This window comes from Oncorhynchus tshawytscha, linkage group LG01 (assembly GCF_018296145.1).
Source record: "Oncorhynchus tshawytscha isolate Ot180627B linkage group LG01, Otsh_v2.0, whole genome shotgun sequence".
NCBI classification, from domain to species: Eukaryota; Metazoa; Chordata; class Actinopteri; order Salmoniformes; family Salmonidae; genus Oncorhynchus; species Oncorhynchus tshawytscha.
The window spans coordinates 28,954,993-28,967,783 of NC_056429.1; the positions used below are offsets into that span (position 1 = coordinate 28,954,993).

The 12,791-nt window shown below is 44.7% G+C and overlaps 1 protein-coding gene across 2 annotated transcripts; it reads right to left on the reverse strand.

Annotated features, from left to right (window-relative positions):
• Positions 1–416: 416 nt before the first annotated feature.
• On the reverse strand, positions 417–11,824 carry LOC112248948 (protein NDNF). Of its 2 annotated transcripts, XM_024418422.2 has the most exons (5): positions 11,614–11,684; positions 10,914–11,295; positions 4,665–4,868; positions 4,095–4,219; positions 417–2,550 (listed from the first exon to the last, which is right to left on the reverse strand). In XM_024418422.2, exons 3-5 carry the CDS (start codon positions 4,862–4,864, stop codon positions 1,157–1,159), a joined length of 1,719 nt encoding a protein of 572 aa, XP_024274190.1. In that variant the 5' UTR covers positions 4,865–4,868; positions 10,914–11,295; positions 11,614–11,684; the 3' UTR covers positions 417–1,156. The 2 variants fall into 2 exon arrangements, with proteins under 2 accessions (XP_024274190.1, XP_024274199.1); XM_024418431.1 differs by lacking the exon at positions 10,914–11,295 and having other exon boundaries at positions 11,614–11,824.
• Positions 11,825–12,791: the final 967 nt, after the last annotated feature.

A 12,791-nucleotide genomic window follows, 5' to 3' on the forward strand; every position in this document is an offset into this window, starting at 1 on the left:
AAACTGTTACCCTACATCCTAAAACACATGTAAACACAAAACGATCGCAGACACTGATGTGACATTAGTTCTACATTGTTCCGGTGTAGAGTACTTTTGGCAACTTTTGACACTTGGCATATGACAACATTTACCAACATTCAAATACGTTCATCCAAATAATTCACTCTGGCAGTCCCATTCACTCTGGTACTGTATGTCCATGGGAAATTGTTCTTATGTCAGTAATCATTTATATCAAGGATCATGTTATGCGTTCGTGGACATAATGTAGGCTTAATGTAAAATCTATAAACACTCCTATTCTCCTTTCTGCTGATACACTGGTGCAGTGCTGTCTGACACCCTCCATATATCTACAGTATGTGGTGTTAACTAGCCCACAGAAGAACATGACACCCAGGGTGACACAGGGATTACTTGTTCTATATTTAGTGTTTATGTACATGAATATTGGCAGGACAACTCTGTACATGTGACACACACAGCGATACAGTGGTAACACACAGACCTCCAGCACAGAACACATTTACAGACAGGCTCTAGAGCGCACACTGGCTGAGTTACACAACGGAATGTCTCCACAATGACAATTTCCTCATAGAATTTGAATGATTTCTTCATAACAGTAATAGTCATCATGATCAATAAAAACAAACAATCAAATCAAAAGAGGCGAAGTATAAAATAATTTAAATCTCTCCTAAATGTAAATGATGCTCTGAGAGAACTATACACGGCTGTTATCTATTTTATCTCTGCAGGTCAACTTAAATTCAAACTGAAGTAACAAACCATTTTGACAGAGGAACGCAAGAGTCATGCAGTGACAGAGAGATGCACAAGATGAAACAGTCTCTTCTCTGAAGCTGTGAAGTCTCCCTGTTGGCAACGAGATTCTGGGACCCCAAGCACAAGGCGATCCATAGGTGAGCACCTCTCACTTATGGATCGCCCAAAAACATGCCAACAATGAAATGTAAACATAAATATACAGGTTGATATCTCCCTCTGCAAACAGTTAAGTCTCTGCCACAGGCTCATCAGCTGTGTGAGTGGTCAGTCTGTATACACTCCTTAGTAGAATATCACTTAGAGTTAAATAAAACTTTTTTAATATATATATATATATAATAGATTTATTCTGTGCAGTCTTTTAGCAGTACTTCCTCGTTTTCACCAGTTTGCTCTGATATTTGACTGAGTGACCACTGTGGCCCACAACATAAACGTCCAGCAGATAGGTCTTGCCCGGCTCCAGCCCTGTGATGGTTTCCGTGGTAACGGCCTTCTGCAGGTTTGGGCTGTGGAAGTACTTGCAGAGGACCTTCTCTGACTTCCTGCGCGTCTCAGGCCCGGCACACTGGTTCTGCTCACGGCGCCGCTGCTCCTCGCCGTAGCTCTCAGACACCTCTTTTTTGTAGACGCAGAACTTGTTGCGGTCCTGCGTTCCCAGCCAGGCCACAGTAGCAGAGGAGCAGGTACGCAGCTTGTCGAAGGCCTTGATGCGTGTGTCCTCGGGTAGCGATGGGAAGGGCTGCTTGCTGCTGGGCTTTGTGGTGGCCAGCACCTTCAGGGTGGACGCTCCTTTCCTGCTGCCTCGCAGACGGATCAGGTACTTGGCCTTGGGCTTCCCTCGCAGCTGGAACTGCCGTACACCCTCCACATTCTGGGAGAGCAGCAGCTTGCCATCACGCCTAACCTGCACCTGAACAGAGTCCAGACAGGCATGTACAAACAGAGTGACCCTCTGGTGGGAGGAGACAGGGGCGAAGCGCAGGAACTTACTGCCCTTCCTCTTGATGAAGACGTCGGACACTTTGCCATCCTTCAGTTCCACCGTCTTCTGCCGAGCCTCCTCTTTGGTGCGGGCGAAGGTGCCCACATAGGCGGTGCTGGTGTTGGTGGCAGAATTCACAGCGAACACGTCAAAGTAGTACTGAGTGTCCGGCTTCAGGTCCGACACGGTGAAGATGTTCTTGTTGCCGATGCAGACTTTCTGAATGTCAGAGGCCTTGGGTTTGGCTGTGTAGGAGCGGGAGATCTTGTTGCTGGTGAGACCTCGGTTTAAGTTATTGTCTGAGTGGACAAAGCCAAAGTGAGCAAAGTCGAAGGGGCTGAAGTCCCGGCCTGGCTTTGGAGCGGCCATGAAGGCATCGTCAGCACTGATCTTTGCCTCGGCAGCACACAGGCTCTTGAAATTGTGCTCCTTGTTGATGACCACACAATACTGGACGGGCTGGCCCATCAGAACGCCTGTAGGGGTGGGCTTCCAGGCCAGGGTGACGGTGGTCCGGCCCAGGGCAGTGATGTCCACCCGGGGATCGTAGGGCAGCTCGGGGTAGGGCTGGTCAGACGCTGGGGTGGTGGTAGCGTACACCTTGAAGTTGCTGTCCTTCTCTGTGGAGAGCATCTCCAGCTGATAGAGGCCGGAGGGAGAGCTGGTGGCCACGTAGGACTCCACATCATTCCCCTTGTAGGAGAAGAGCTCTGTGCCCTCATCTACTGTCACCTGTTGCTGCTTCTGCTGGTCCAGGGGCTCTGGCTCACCTGGAAAACACACAAACTTAACATGAGTTCCTTTCATATCACAGCATCCCCATCACCTCCTGAGATATTTTTTGCTAACCTCCCCTAATGTTTATTTTTATTTTTTTCGGGCTCTGAAGTAAAATAATTTCCACAGGTGGCTAAAAATGACCCGTTTAATGTGTTGATCCTGATGAGGTCATGGTAAAGCTCTCTCCGAGCCGTACGGACGATTAGCCCCTCATGAGCCAGCGACCATGTTTTCACTCTAAATATCCCCAAAAATCCCAGGCTGGTATTCACTTGGCCCTTCCTGGGAACTTGTGAAGCTATGCTACAAAGAGGCACCTTGTAGCCTATCTATGAGGGAGTCAGTCACAGGCCTTATTTCAGCTGAGCAAGGAAACATAATATTATGCTTGTCAACCAGAGAGTGTGCTCAACGGTGTTCTAAATTAATGCTGAAAGATCCGAGGCCGAGACATTCAGCAAAGAGAGGAGCAAACATATGAACAGACAGAGAGGTTGTGCATTTGTGTATTTACACTGGAAACTAATGCAATCCTGACGGCTAGTGCTCCACTCAGCCTATGTGAATGGCTGCTCGGTCTATGTTAAGCTGCCATGTGTAGCACATATTGGAGATGAACTGTGTTGCAGTATTTAGTCTCTATTCTACTGTATAATCTATTAGGACAGTGAGTGAACATCAAAAAAGCAGGTGGTATCAGGCAAGGAGCCCATTTATTCATTGGCACAGACACATGCATACCCATAAAGTCCTACACGTGCACACCCATAAAGTCCTACACGTGCATACACATGTACTTTCACACCCTCACATTATGCACACTCTAAAACCACCGCTGCAGTCCATGTCTGTGCTCTAATGGGACTGGGCTTGAGGGAGTTGATTGATTTCTTGTGTTTCTAAGACAATGTCCAGATGGAGAGAGAGTGACTGAGTGTGTGAGAATGAGAGGGTTGAGAAAGAGCGAGCGAGAGAGAGAGAGAGTCTTCCCTTTGGAGGACAAAGGGAGTATACGTTAGGAATGGACAAGGGGGGTTATTGTACCTAGCTATATAAAAATGTTTATGGGGGAGGAACGAGGAAGGCTTAATCACATTCTAAACTCTTTACTCATACACTGTGTTTGTCTGCCAGCCAACCAACCAGCCAGCCAAGGGCAGTCTGTTCTACTCAGAGCTCTGTGCCCTTTTCACAGACTACAGAGGTGTGGTCAATTCAGACTTCAGTGTGGTCAGTTCAGACATTGTGTCACTAGTTAGTTAATAACCATATCACAACCACACCAAAAAAGCCCACCAGCAACGCGGCCCAACCACAACAAAAATGTACCAAGTCTTTCTCATTTTATTCAAAACTATATCAATCAAATGTTTATGTTGCTGTTAGTTTATGTTCATCCTGATAAATTAGTGAGATGATTGTTTATGTACTTGTTGTACATCAAACATATATTACACAAGTTTTACAATGTAATTAGTGTAATAGCCCAATTTACATTAGCTATTAGTTCTATAAATCATGTTTATGTAAATACCTGATCCCTCTCCACTGGCCTCCTCAGGCAGCTCCTGCAGAGTTAGCTTCCACTCCAGAGGAGCATCACATGGTGTCACCGTCACAGACAGTGGGGTGTTGTCCTCCTCCACCACAAAGTAGTACCTTCAGAAACAAGAAGTATTGCCCAGGTAAATGACAGGGATCAAACAGAATGCAGGGTTAACTGCAGGGTTAACTACTGAAATCACTCTACACACTAAGTCTATGGTCACTCTATGGAATGCTAATGACATGGGCCTCTATCAGCAGACATTACCCAAATCACATGAACATCTCTTTCTCATCTATAATGCATTTCCTCATCCTAGTATACATTACAATGCATTCCATATTCCCCATGCATCCATTTGCCATTAGTCATCATACAGAGCCTACAGTGCTATTTAGTGGGGGCTACGACGCTGTTTTTGAGCGATACACAACCTGGCCTCATGCATTTGGTAAGATAAGACATACAGTACATGTACATGTTTGGAGCAGTAAACCTACATGTTGGTAATGGTTGTTGATAGTGATGGTTGTCTTTACATAGACCTAAACTCATTACCTTTTGGGCGTGTCCCTGAACAAGTATCCACTGATCTCGGCTCCGTCTGGGATGATGGAGGAATCATGGAACAGGGTTTTGTCTCTGATCTGCATCTGGAACAGGCCCTCGTCTCGCGTGGGCAGCTTCTGGCCCACTACAACCCCCAGCAGTAGAGCCAAGGCCAGAGGCCAGCCCTGAGGTCCAAAATCCAGCCTCATCCTCCTGCAACACATAAATCAGACATGCAGGACCGTCAGAACAAGTAGAATTCACGTTAGAAAAGCAAAAGTAGTGAATATTGGACATCTTTCAATCAATGCTTGGAAGAGGATCTTGAAAATGTACTTCCAGTTGTGCCTGTTAAGTCTATCAGAATGGAAGGGAAACCAGTAACTCGCTGCCGAAGAGAGGAAACTGAGAGACAGAGATGGACAGAGAGGCCCCATCTCTTGGAAAAAGAGAGAAAGTGGAAGGCAGACAAAAAGAGAGAAGACACTTTGGACCAGAAAGAGGGAGAAGATCAAGAGGAATACAGCGGCTAGTGTGAGAAAGGTTCCCCAAGGTCAGAGAAACTAGATTGAAGGGGATAGAAGAGGAGAAGAGATTGGCACCAGCCGCTAAACTGTACTGTTCAGTAGATACCCCCACGGCTATGGGACGTGGCTCAGTACACAGGTCTTTGCAGCTCACTGAAGATCAGGAACACTCAGATATCCTCTGTCTATTGATTTGGCCACATTGATTGCAGCTGATGAGAAAGGCAAATCCCTGGTGATTTAATCAGGATAATGATAGCAGATTAGCCAGATACTTTACTGCCATTTACAGCAAGTGAGAGTGTGTCCTTTTAATGACCCCTCTCTCTCCCTCCTTGCTCTCCTTTTCTCGCTCCCTCTTTCTTTTCCACCATAGCTCTCCATCTATTTTTCTGCTGCAAATATAGCTCATCTTTGTCTCTTGCACACACATACAATCTCTATCCCTTCTCTTTCTGTCCTTGTCACACAGACATCCTATCATTCCTCCCTTCCTCTGGAAAGACAGATAAGTCAAACCAGAGAACCCAAAGCTGGACATGCTTCCATGCTACAAACATGGCTTCGTTACTACATTGTCTTCCTTTTAAAACACAAGCCAGAGAAAAGCCCTTGACAGCTGTGTCAATTTGTCCCTTTAGGCCTCTCGTGTCTGAGCTGAGCCTTCCCTCATTCAGCCAGACTTCAGAGAGGTGGAGGAAAGCCTTCTAAGTGGTACTTTGAGATTTGACTCACAGAGAGAAGATGCTTATCTCCGCTTGTCTTATTCCACTTCAGAAGCGTGTCGGTCTGAACAAAGACATGTCTATTAATACTCGAGACAGTCCTGAGGTGGTATGTACAGAGCTCTACAGAGTTGTCTCTCACTCTTCAGCCCCAAAACAAAGCACAGAGGCTCCCAGAGGTCCCAGTCTCTGCTGCACCAAGCCCACATAATGACACTACTGGACTGATGTCATCAGATATGGGACATGTGCGCTCTCAATTATTAATTAGTGTGGAATCGTCCAGCAGATTTGCTTGCATAATCCAACATGCACTTGATGTGCTGTTTCCAATGTAAGCAACTTGCCCACCGCGTGTGGTAATACTGATTCAAACTAATGGCTCGGGTTTGAATTGGTCAACGTGCTGCAGTATCCCAAGTCTGAGAAGCGTTACCACTAAATGCTACGTTCCTCTATCCAGACTACGATCTCATGTATGAGCCACTGCTGAAAGAAGACACCTGCACATTAAAACAGTTGGATTTGACTGTGCTAATGTCTAGACCTTGAGGTTGTGTGGTGCAGCACAGGCAGTATGTATGGGTCATGTAGGCTGGAATCTGAAATGTTTGTGCATGCATGAGTCTGCAGCCCTGCCTCTACCATTCACAGGCTCCCTTTACCAAAATAAAACTTCAAAAAAGCTGCATCTGGAACAAATAAAGCCTAATGTTTAATTAGAGTGAGGGAGAATGTATGATAGTAATTTGGGGGGAGGATAATTTGAAGGCAGAGCCGGCCACAATCGTGTCAACTTTGTTTTGCTGCTGTTTTTTGTATATTTATATATTCATTTATTTTTCAGTGTCACTCCGACTGGAACTTTGTTCAAAACTTGAAGCTCTTTTGGTTGTTAAAGAAAAAGTCTAATGCATAATAAATGGTAAGTTGTGGCAGCTTGAGGGGTGGGGGGTAGGGGGGGGTAAGGATAATACTGAACAGGTTAGGTGCACAAAGCATAATTAAGATAGTAATTGATGGAAATAAAGGTATGTCACAGTTCAACTGTTTGACCCATAGTAATAACTACGTAATAACCATCTAAATTATATGACTTTACAATGACGGTTAGTTCTCCTATGACAACAACAAATGAACCCGTGTTTACCCTGTGCCTATATCATGCCTTTACCAGAACTATGTGTATGACAACTTAGCCAGATAACAATGTCAAAGGGATACCTCTGGATGGACTCGTGGATACTATTTTTATGTCTCACTCAATCCATACATTAAACAAATGAAATGTATTACATGATAAAGAAGTCATTGTGTGTGGTCAGTTTGGTTGTAGGACGTAGATGTTTGTTTATGAATGTTTTTATGGGTGTGTTCGTAAATGTAATCTGGAGTGCGCTCTGGGCATTCGTAAATTCATAGCATTGTCAGATTGTCCGTTCGTAAAGTCAGAGCGTTTCGCACTACACTGGACACTCTGACCGAGGAGTAGGGTTGATCTGAGCGTTCGGATCTCACAACAGCAGTCAAGCACCCAAGCTGGCTAACGTTGGCTAGCTTGCTAGCTACTTAAAGACACAAATCAGAGAACACCTCACTGACCATTTTACTCATCCTGCAGAGCTGGTTAGGCTGTTTTCATGTTATCCAGAGTGTTGATGAATGTAACTGGGCTTCTGTCAACAATTTAATTGCACTTTTTTTGCAGAATATTACTGACACCGGCCATATTCAACGAGCGTTCATAAATTCATCAGTTATTCTGCGCTCTGGCACACTCAGACGAGAGTGCTCTGAAATCGGAGTAGATAGCCAGTGTAAATGTCTGAACTATATACTATATGTATGTACAGTTTGAGATCAGTTGGTGAGTCAGGGAGTCAGCTGGTATTCAGTCGGTCATTGTGAAGCTAGCCCAGCACAGCCTGATAACTAGCACACCTAATCAGTGTTTCTGAGTGACAGAGAACATGTATGCACAACGGAGCAGCTTACGCCTGTCATTCACACGGCCCAGCAATAGTCCTGCCCTCCACATGTCCAACTTGAAAGACCCATGTGGAGTGTGTGTGAGGGCCTCTGCGTGTGTGTGTGTGTGTGTGTGTGTGTGTGTGTGTGTGTGTGTGTGCGTGTGCATGCGTGTGCGTGTGTGTGTGTAAGCATATAGCATATGTATGTAAAAGAAGATTGTGTGTGCGTGTCTGCGTTTTTGCCTGCCAGTGTGTATACCAGGCCTCCGACTACCACTACACTACCACATCGCCCCTCCGTCTCTCCATCCCTCCAATGTCTTCTCTGGGTTGCCCTCTCCATCCAGCCGCAATCCCAACCTCATCCTCCCTCCAGCCTCCCACACCCAGCTCCATGACTCCCTGTCAGGACGGGTAAACCTCATGCCTGCTCCCACATGGAGCTCATTAGCAGGACGGGAAGGAAACAAATACACTTTAATTTCAACACAAATAAAGAGACATTTCAGATTCTCCCCAAGAAGACTCCTGGCAGGGCTCACAGGACCTGGAGCCTTTGTTTGATTTCTTAAAGCTGCTCTGAAGGCAGATTTACGGTCGGTAGTTCTTCAGTAGCAGACTCCATCACTGCTGTGATTGGGGATACAATCATTGGGGATACAGACAGGCAGACTGGGCTGAGGGCTAAGAGCCTGAGATGGAACCAACCACACATAACCTGGGCCCATTCTGATGGAGAGCCAAACCCAGAGCACGTCTGGTGCTCTTGGAGAGCCAAACAGCTCATTAATGAATTGGTAGAGACTGTGGTTTAGGCTTCTGTCCAGGGGCAGAACTTTTGTCTGTGCACAATATGAGTTTCTCTGTTTGTGTATGTCTTCTAAACCGTCAAATTCCTCAGAGTGTGTATAAGTCTACATCATCACTCATATTCTGTCTCTAAACCACCCACATCATCATCATCATCAGCCCACAAAGACTCAAAGACTTTGCTGCTGCTGGCACAAGAGCGTGTTCAGGAAGGGGAGCCTATTTTCCATCCCTGCCTGCCTCTCTCTTGTTCTGTTTTATGGTCCATCTCTGAGCGAGGCAGCGGTTAACACGGCATCCTGGAATGTTGCTTGGTGGAGCGGGTCAGGTCATAGGGCACTTTCTATTACTGCACAACAAATGAGCCATTCAAATGAGGGGCGCACCTTTGACTGATGTGCACTTCGTTGCTGTCATTATGACTAAAGGGAAGCGCACACAAGATTAGCCCACAAAAAGCCCCATGGGAAAGAAGTGGTCCACTCTCTGCCCATCAGCATATCAACGATAAGGGCATAGACCAGCATCGTGGGAAATGAGGCAGTCATGTATCCATTATGTTCCACTGGGCAGAGAGCACAGACCCCTTCTTCAGGAGAGAGATCCGTCAGTCTGAGGGCACTGCCTCTGCTTGTGTCCATTTGAAGAGGCATAATGAGGGATTTGCAGAGTGAATGTTTTGGACACTGGGAGAGGGTGTGGGTGGATAAAATGAATAGTTTAATTGAAGGGACTAAAAACCTGTCGCTATGTCCTTAATCTTCCAGCAACGACTCTGGACGTGACATCCCACTCCAGCGGTCCGCACAAAGCAAACGCAACGAGAAGAAGACTGTATATACTGCAGCTCGTCACTTCTCCGGACGCATAAATTGCAGTAGCAACACTGGCGGAATTCTTTCAGCCCAGAGTTTTCATATGCAAATCACGGTTTAGTTACGGTATGCAACACAGACCTTCCCATTTTCAGACTTTTTGTTCATGATTCATTCTCCTGAGAAAGTACGGGAGGCAGTGTGGCTTCTCTCTGCTACTAAATACAGTTATTCAAATTCCCATTCTGAGTCTGTCTCTCATTATACTCCTGAGCCCAATGGGGAATGCAGCTGGGGGAAAAACAAGTCTCACCAAGGGATGGATGAGGTGAATAACAGAAGCACAGAACTTGGAATTCCTTCCCTTCTGATTTCCTTGCGTAAAATTCATAACGTAAAATGCATTAATTTATACCAATTATTTATAAACGAATAACACGTTTAATCAATGAAAAATATCTTATTACGGCTCAAATAAATGTATTTCTAAAAAAAAGTTAATAAGAGAGAATTTGTATGATCAATGATCAATTGTTTAAAAAAAATGCAGTAGTTTGTTTTAAATTTAAGAAGATTTTTAAGGGTCTCCAAATGTGAATATATTTGTGTAAGAGAGTAATCAGAGCAGGATAGCGGTTATTGTGCAGGTGCGGGGGCTCGCACAGGGTTGAGTAAAACTATTCCAAAAACTGATGTCCCATTTAAAAAAAAACAGATGTCCCAACATGTGTGACATGTTGCATCGGCAGCACCACTATAAAAAAGGGCAAGTGAAGAGAATGTATGCCACGCACTATAGAATGGGGTGATAACGCATCTTGGTGAATTGCGTCTGGCGGCTTTGGAGGGTGCTCCGTCACCCCTGGGAGCATGGGAACCCAGTTAAGAGCACAAAGCAGCGCGCCTCAGATCCAGAGCCCCGAGCTCGAGGACACTGCCTTCCGCGTGTCCTTTTCAACTCCCTCAAAAGTGTATCTTTTTTGCGCGACATGAACCTTGCCAAGTGAAATAATGGCCACAGCCAAACTAAGGAAACCAAATTAAAAGATCATGCGAGCCCGGGCTTGATTGAAATGTGTTTGAAAACCTTAACTTCCCGGAGTTGTAAACCACAAAACCCTTTCCCCTCTATCTGGCAGTATTTTCAAAGGCAAGCGTTATTTAATCGGAGAGTCCCTCTCTGTTTTTCTTTTTTTATGGAACCGTCTCATTATCTTCAAAAAGCGCTCCACAAACCATATAGAGTAGACCAGGCTACTACAAAAACGCAAGCATGTTGCCCGAAAGCAACGTTTTCAATCGATGTGATTTGGCATTCGTAAGTTTAGGCTATTTCATGGGATATTTATATAAAACAGAGATCTAATGAGCCACTGATACATTTAAATTATTGTGTGAATGAGCGTCTTACCTTTCAGTTTTAGGGATGATGAAAATAGTTGGAAAGTTGTATGAATATGTTGCTTTTTCCTAACCAGTGAAACAATTATGAGACCACAATAAAAAATGTAAAAATGAAGAAAAAAACGCTAAACAGTTGTCCTTTTCACTGTCCAATAGATTCCTCGAGTCAGTTCTTGTATGGTGGCAATCGGATTACAGGTCTAGTTAGTTGGTGGCAGTTCTGGAGGGTTGAGTCTTGTTTCAGAATCTGAGTGGGTAGGTATCCTGAGTTCTGGCTGCGCGTCCGTCTCCTGTCGCGCGGCTGCTATTGAGATTCCGACTGGCAAACTGGTGCGAACTTCTGTCTCTGCGCTCTCCCTAGGTGCACTCCGATAACCAGCCCACTCCTCCTGGACATCACAACCCCAACAAATAAAAAACCAACCAGAGACCAGCCAGAACCAGCAACGGACCTATCACAGACATGAACTTAAACTGACATCACTTTATGAATGAAAAACCTATATTTCTACATTACTTTGGATTTACTTTGAATGGCTATAGCCATACCAAGTAGACCTAATTTGTATAAATTGGATGACAATTACACACGTTTTACATACATTGTATTAAACCTTTTTTCTTTGCATTCAAAATAAAACTTTAAAAACATTTTTCCATCGAATAAGGTAATATCCCTACAAGGCGAACACTAAGGTTGAACTTACCAGAAATACTTGAGAGACGTGTCTGTAAACCTAGAGCAAAGCAAAACAAGGCATAGATCTGGTGTCTTCACCTCTGTTATTTTAAGAGCGGGGATCCCCTGTGAGCTGTTTACGTACGTCGTAATGCGCGCAGAAAACGAGCACACTTGGGTAGGACCCTTTTCAAAGTCACGCAACCCTCGGGTTACATTTTCTGTGTTGTCAGTGAGCAAGTTTTATCATGAGCCTAGATAGATGTGTAAGCACAACCATTTTATTCCTTCATCTGTCGTGTGTAATGTATCCATAAAGAGCGTTTTCTCTGGGTTGCTTTCGTTTGTCCGGAGTGTTTACACCAAAACAATTCGACTGGGCCGAATGTGTTTTTGTTGCTTACAATACATTATTCCGTGTAGCCTAAAGGTGTGAAAACGCCGGCGGTACAGAGATGCTTTTGTCTGTTCCCGGGCCATAACCCAGGGAAGTAAATATTTATCCAAGATAAGAGCCTTTGACTGAGTTCTGTCGGTGATGTGAATTGTAAATAATTTACGACTTTATGGGGGTTGCCGAGCTCAGCAGAGTAGCCCGAGTAAAATGATGCCTTTATCCCACCCGTCCAGAAAATAGATAGGAGCGTTACCGTTTAAAACTGTTGTTTCATTACCCCGAATCCCTTGACTCATTAGCAGGAACAAGTGTAGCAATAATGCATAGTATATATAAAGGGTTAGCATACTCTACCTCGTTAAAGGGAGAGGGAAAGGAAAGCAACGTTGGATAGGAGAGAACGTGGCAATTATTTAACATTATGTTAGAGAACAGTTGGCCTAAATATGTAGATAATTTTCCATCATACATTTCCAATTTGACCTCTAGCCTAATCATATCACTTAATGCAGACTAATTCAATATGCGTAGCCTATTCTATATATAATATATTTTTCAGCCAAAAACAAATATATATGCGTAATTTCGCACATTATAGTATCAGTATAGACAGTAAGTAGGCCTAACAAACATACCGCAATTAAAGTAAAAACCATTGAGTGAGACGCCTTGGTGCAACAGCATCATCTAGCGTCAGTGGTCTCGTTGGAGGCGTAAATCCGCGCACACTAGCCTAGACTGGTTAGCGCGCTGGCTAGGGAATTACCGAGTGGACTTTCTATCTCAGGAAATTGGTGGCACCTTAATTG

Excerpts from the sequence above, each read along its gene's own strand:
- LOC112248948 (XM_024418431.1), bottom strand. The coding sequence starts at position 4,864 with ATGAGGCTGGATTTTGGACCTCAGGGCTGGCCTCTGGCCTTGGCTCTA. Across the intron at positions 4,220-4,664 it reads TTCAGGGACACGCCCAAAAG|GTACTACTTTGTGGTGGAGG; the intron begins GTAATGAGTTTA and ends TTGTTTCTGAAG. Across the intron at positions 2,551-4,094 it reads GGCCAGTGGAGAGGGATCAG|GTGAGCCAGAGCCCCTGGAC; the intron begins GTATTTACATAA and ends TGTGTTTTCCAG.